The 6,979-nt window shown below is 38.3% G+C and overlaps 1 protein-coding gene across 1 annotated transcript; it reads left to right on the top strand.

Moving 5' to 3' along the window:
* The first annotated feature begins 1,657 nt into the window (after positions 1 to 1,657).
* LOC149697283 (uncharacterized) lies at positions 1,658 to 2,909 on the top strand. Its single transcript, XM_089867221.1, has 2 exons — positions 1,658 to 2,851; positions 2,895 to 2,909. The coding sequence occupies exons 1-2, from the start codon at positions 1,658 to 1,660 to the stop codon at positions 2,907 to 2,909; spliced, it is 1,209 nt and encodes a 402-aa protein (XP_089723347.1).
* The last annotated feature ends 4,070 nt before the right edge of the window (positions 2,910 to 6,979 follow it).

The following is a 6,979-nucleotide window of genomic DNA, read 5'->3' on the forward strand; positions in this document are numbered from 1 at the left end:
AACTCTAAAACTAAAACACAAATGGAAAAACAGTCCAGTCAGGGAAAACCTATGGGGAAAACTGATCTCAAACCCGCGGGCAAAGCCGTTATTGATTTTCTCACCAAATTCCTACCGCTATGTGTAAATGATGCTCTAAGTGATCACAGAGAAACTCTTAACAACATTGCTCTGGATCTCAAAGCAATGGACAGTGCACAGAAACGACTAACGGAAGAGTTAACCTTGCTGAGGGATGAAGTAGCTAGCGCCACTTCTTCTCCAACTACGGAAAAACATGAGTCTAAACCTGATAGTGAATCTGACGCTAAGTATAATAACACCAGTGAGGTTATATGCTCCCTGAGGAAAGAAGTAGCGGTAATCACCGAACAAAACATTGAAATCAAGGAAGAACTGGATGGCATAAAGGAAAAACTTCTAATTAAAAATAATGAAGACTCTGAACTGCACCAAAGCATAATACATGATCTTGGATTTATTGTGAGAGAACAATATCCAGATATTGTAAACAAAATTAATGAAGCGATGAGTAGAACAAGCGAAACAAGAGCAGATCGAGACTACCTGGAAACGCACAAACCACTATCGGAAGCTCTTGAGAACATCGGTGACGAAATTTCGGACCTAAAAGAACAAAATAAATCCATAACAACAAGCCTTAAAGGAATAAAAGTATCACTAGACAACGTTCCATTTCCCTTAGAAAAGGCACAGATAGGACATCCAGAAATATGTAAGAAAATAGAAGGGGTAACAGCGGAATTAAAGGAGCTGAAACTGCAAAATTCTGTTATCACCGGACAAATGAGCATCATTGACCAGAAAGTTGAAAAAGCATTAACTGAAGAAGGCAACGCAATCCCAATGCCAACTTACAAGGAGGTCGCAATCAGGAATAAACCTTTAAAGCACAACAATACGGAAATATCAAACAACGTTAAAAATAGACTGCCGAAGAAGGAGACAAAAACCATCTCTGTGGGAAGAAAGAATTCAACTATTGTGAAAGGCCTCCCAGACAACACGAAGATAATTAGGAAAAAAGCCTTCTTTGTTTCTCGCATAGACCCCGCTATGCCAACAGAACAATTCAAAAATTGGCTGGTGAAAGAATATTCATTGAAAACCGTGGTCGTTACAAGATTGAAAACCCGTTTTCCAACGTATGCCTCGTACCACGTTGCTGTGGGGAATAGCGAATTCGAGCAGCTAAATAACCCTGATTCCTGGCCGGTCAACTCCGTATACTCAGTATACAAGGGATGGCTACGTCAAAACCGGAAATATGACGAAGTACGAGACAGTGTACTCGACGAAACCACACTGGATAAATTGGATAAATTGGAGAACGCTCAGAACTCAAGTACTATCAGCATTGAAGTTACAACCTCTAAATCGGAAAGCATAATCGAGCTAGATTCAAACCTGAAAAAATACGAGGACAAACGAACTGAGAAAGAAGATCAAGAACCAAAAATCAATAATGAATTTTCCACAACCAGCAATGAATAACAGGTCAAGGAAGTTATCAATATCGTATCAGAATGTACGGGGCCTACGCACAAAATTAGATGATGTCAGAGCGAACCTTGACAATTCCGATCAAGACATCGTTTGCTTTACAGAAACATTTCTTAATCATACACACTTCAATATGGATTTTGTGCCTTTGGATATGACAGCACACAGAGCAGATCGTTACCTAACAAGTACGGCTGAAAAACGGGGGGGAGGTAGTATGACATTAGTGAAAAACTATCTTAAAGTAAAGCGGCGAATGGATCTTGAACTAAGAGGCGAATGTGTGTGGATAGAGCTATACAAATTAAACGGACGGAAGACCCTGATAGGCAACCACTATTTTGCGCCCCAAGTGCACAAGGAAGATTACGTTACCTACTTCAATGAACTTTTTGAGAAATTGGAAAATTGGGAAGGTGATATACTAATACTGGGAGATTTCAACGTTCCTGGTGTCAACTGGGACATGCTTACATCAACAAACTGCAATTCAGCAGTGAAACCTAAGGCAGAAGCACTTTTAGAATTTGCCTTAAGTTTAAATCTTAATCAGCTCAATAGAGTGGAAAATAATACAGGAAACGTTTTAGACTTAGTTTTAACAAACCACCCATGCGTAAGGAGTAGCGAAGACGCAACACCATTCTCAAAAGTGGACTTATTCCATCCACCTTTACAAATATACATACAAGACACACACAATATCTTTGCCCCAGTGAGATCAAAAATCCTGAAAAACCAACCTAACTTTAAAAAGGGAGATTATAAGGGCCTATACACCTACCTAAAAAATCAAAAATGGGAGGAAGTACTTACCTCTCATGATATAAATACCTCGGTTGAGAAACTTCATGAGACCCTTGACGAAGGCCTTGCAACCTTTATCCCTTACAAGAAAGTAGGAAAAGGATCTAAATACCCTCACTGGTTCTCGATAGAGCTGCGGAAGTCACTGAACCGGAAACATTACTACCATCGGAAATACAAACGCTCCAAGGATCCGGCGGACTTAAGTAACTTTCAAAATCTAAGAAGAGAAACACAACTATTGTTGAAGCTAGACAAATTAAAGTACGGAAATTCGATTATTAAAGAACTGAATGATAAACCCCAAAATCTATGGTCTTATGTGAACAACAGGCTAAAACCTAGGACGGAAAACAATCTATGCCTAGAGGATGAGAGTGGTAACCTTATAACGGACAACAATAATATAGCTATGAGGTTTAAAGAACATTTTGGCTTAATTGATGGGCAAAGTAGTACAAATTTGACATCGGACAATGAAAACTTACTCAAGGAACGCATGAAAGGACAAAAACTTCAAGTATTTAGCACACTTAGAATTAAGGAAAAGGACATAGATGAAGCCATCAGGAAGCTAAGACCAAACAAAGCTATAGGTATGGACAACATACCTGGTTTTGTTATAAAAGCGTGTGCCCTGTCAATGATAACTCCATTGTTGCATATCTTTAACGCTTCCTTAAACCAAGGGATGTTTCCTAGTAAATGGAAAAAATCAGTAGCGGTTCCGATCCACAAGAAAGGACCCAAAGGAGATGTCAATAATTATAGACTAATAACAATTATCAGCACCTTTTCGAAAATCTTCGAATCAATCATTTATAAATATGTCAGTACCTGGTTTGAACCATCTTTGGCCCAGACACAGCATGGGTTCTGTAAAGGCAGATCCATCAACACAAACTTACTTTCTTTCTTGGACTACTTGGCACCAAAAGTCGTTGGCAAGAAACAAGTAGATTGTATATATATGGACCTAAGTAAAGCATTCGACCGAATGAACCATAAAATCTTACTTATAAAACTTCATTGGTATGGAATGCATGGTAGAATGCTAGAATGGATTGCAGACTACCTCAATGATAGAGAAAACTATTTAAAAGTTAACCAAATCATCACACAAACCACATTCAAATCCATAAAAGGTGTTCCTCAAGGCTCAGCATTAGGACCCCTGTTATTTGTAATCTTTATAAATGATATGCTATGGGATAAATCCTACATTAACCAGGCTTATGCTGACGACAATAAGATATATCGAGAAATCAAAACTAGAGAGGACTGTAGAATCTTGAATGAACAACTTCTACTGATAAATGATTGGGCTGAACTTAATAAATTACCACTAAATACTGATAAAACTTACATTATATCGTATACGAGGAAGACGAACATTATTTCATACAAATATCTAGTAGGGAATAAGAACTTACCAAGGAAATATGATATGCAAGATTTGGGCGTAATGCTGGATACAAAATTACACTTCAACAAACACATAGAGATAATACAGCATACCTCCTTAAGAAAATTATATGCAATATATCGCCTAGCAAAAACATTTAACAATACGGATATATTTGTTACATTATATAAAACCATAGTAAGGACGAAACTCGAATATGGTAGTCTTGTTTTTGGGGGTTGTTCAAACTACAACATAATTAAATTAGAACGAGTACAGAGAAAATTTTTAGACCTTTGTTATAAAAAATTTAAAAATCTTAATGAATATGAAATATCAAAATTGAACATTTTACCACTTAAAGACAGATTTAAATATTTAGAGATATCATTCTTATATAATCTAATTCATAACTATGTCAATTGCTCATATCTATTGGGGAATATTAATTTCCACGCTCAACAGAAAACAAGGGAAAAAACTTCATTCTACAATACAAATAATAATCTGTTAAATCCTATTTTAAGGATACAAAATACTTACAATAATCTATGTAACGCCCCAGATATATTTATTTCCAAAAAAAGTTTCTTCCAGACGGAACTTAAGAAATGCTTTTAAGACCTTAAATTTTATTCGACGATGTATTTAAATATATGGAGAACTGTTTTAACCATTGTATTTTTTAAATCTTATATAATATTTAAGTAATTTAATATAGACAAAATTGAATTTTAATTTAACACTCTGTATTTCTATGAAAAGTCCTAATTGGATGTTGTTGTACAGAGTCAATAAACTTGAATTGAATTGAATTGAATTGAATTATTATTATTATTATTATTATTATTATTATTATTATTATTATTATTATTATTATTATTATTATTATTATTATTATTCGGCCACCAACTCACGATTAAAGACGGCAGCGAGGGGCCTTCAACGGGCACCTAAGGCTCTCTTTGTCAGCTTGCTGGAGGATTCACTTTTATCCGCGGATCTTCGAGAAGCCCTCGTCGACGACATTGGAATTTCATCTGCTCAATGTATTAGATTGCGCACAAAAAATCCTAAAGCGAGGCATTCGTCCTTTTATGTGACGTGCTCAGATCAGGCGGAATTCGCTTCCTTAGCTGATCCGGCCAACTGGCCTGAAGATTGCATTATCGCTGATTTCACTGGTTTTCCTCGTGACGAGTACAAGCACGAGTCCGAATTATCGCGGAATGACACGGAATCTTCCGCTACAGAATGACCTCGCAACTAACTATTGGTTACCAGAATGTTCGTGGGCTGAGAACAAAATCTATAGAATTCTTAGACAATATCATTGGACTAGATTACGATGTAGTTTGTATAACTGAAACTTGGTTTGGGGATGTACAGTTTACCTGTGACTACTTTCCTTCTTCGTATGTAGTATATAGGGCGGATCGACCGGACCCTTCTTATCGGGGTGTTAGAGGAGGAGGAGCTCTGATCGCTGTAAAAAAGTCATTACATACTATTCGGCGCAGTGACCTGGAGACCACGGTTGAGGGTGTCTGTGTTGAGGTCAAAACTGGAGTCGATGGGTCTTTCTTGATTTTTAATGGTTACTTTCGGCCTTCCAATGACGACCAGCAATATAGTCAGCTACGCGATTGCTTGGTCAGAAACCTTCAGGGGAATGACCAAGATATATTAATTTTGGGTGACTTTAATCTCCCTAAGGTCGATTGGGATAATTGCAGCACTCAGGGCTGCTCCTCTATAACGAAAACTAAGGCACTTCACCTCTTTGACATGTGTTTCTCTTTAAATCTACATCAAATTAACGTTAAACAGGATGATTTTAACCTTTTGGACCTTTGTTTTACGAATATTAATGGCTTAGATATTGTTCCTATGTCTACTCCACTAGTAAAAATAGATAAATATCACCCCCCATTTACAATCACATACACGTTGGTCACTTCTCCTCCTAAGACTGCCATACCACCCCGGTTTCTATTCCATAAAGGGGATTATACATTACTTTACTCGACGATTCGTGATACAGATTGGTCGACAGTACTTGCCTCACGGGAACCTGATTATTGTGTCGATCAACTTGTAACTGGTATTACGCACGCCATGCACTTAGCTATCCCTATGAGTAGCGCTCGCTCTTCCGCTAAGTTCCCGCCTTGGTACTCGAGGGACCTTAAGCTAGCCATAGCAAGGAAAAAGTATTATTTTAAAAAGAAACGCCGAACAGGTGCAATAGAGGATTTTGTTGAATTCAAACGACTTAGGGCCGTGGTCAAGCGCTTGTCTGCTAGAGACCGCAATGCGGAAACACATAGGATCTGTATAGATGCGAAGAACCATCCCAAAAAATTTTGGAGATACGTCAACGGAAATATTAAGGGGGCCTCGGCACCTATTTCCCTGAAGGTCAATAATGCCATTATTACAGAGGCTGATGACTTGGCTAAGCACTTCGGCTCTCACTTCTCTAGTATTGCTGTTGATAATACCAAGACATATTCTGTCTGTTCTATGGCCGACCACAATATTGTCCCTAAGCCCTACCTTAAACAAATGATTTCACCGACAGACATATATGAGGCTATTCAGTCCTTGCCACCTAAATTCTCGACCGGTATAGATGATATCCCGGCATTTGTAGTTAAGGGTTGCGCCACCTTATTGCTTCCTATCCTCGAGCACATTTTTAATTTATCACTTGAGCTTGGCATATTCCCAACTCAATGGAAAAAGGCGGTGCTTGTACCAGTTTACAAGAGTGGTCCAGCAACTGATGTTAAAAACTATAGGCCAATTTCTCTCTTGTGCATTTTTGCAAAGCTTTTTGACAAAATCATGCATAAACATTTACAAACATGGTTTCAGGCATTTCCGTACGATTGTCAACATGGCTTTCAAAGGGGTAGAAGTGTTGCTACCAATCATGCGGCTTTCATGGATTATGTTGCCCCGGTTGTAGAAAGCCGTGGCCAGGTTGACGTTCTTTACCTTGACTTGGCCAAGGCTTTCGACCGGGTCTCACATAATCTACTACTTTCAAAACTAAGATACCTTGGTGTAGACGGTATGGTATTAGGGTGGATAGGTGACTATCTTTCACATCGTGAAAACATTATTAAATGCAATGGGCGCGTTACTAATTCTCATTTTACGGTAACTTGTGGAGTACCGCAGGGTTCCTCACTGGGACCGCTCCTATTTAACATCTACGCGTACGACTTGCAGTTC

This window comes from Phalangium opilio, unplaced genomic scaffold (assembly GCF_054372755.1).
Source record: "Phalangium opilio isolate 3A_F unplaced genomic scaffold, DU_Popi_V2 ptg000019l_1, whole genome shotgun sequence".
NCBI lineage: Eukaryota > Metazoa > Arthropoda > Arachnida > Opiliones > Phalangiidae > Phalangium > Phalangium opilio.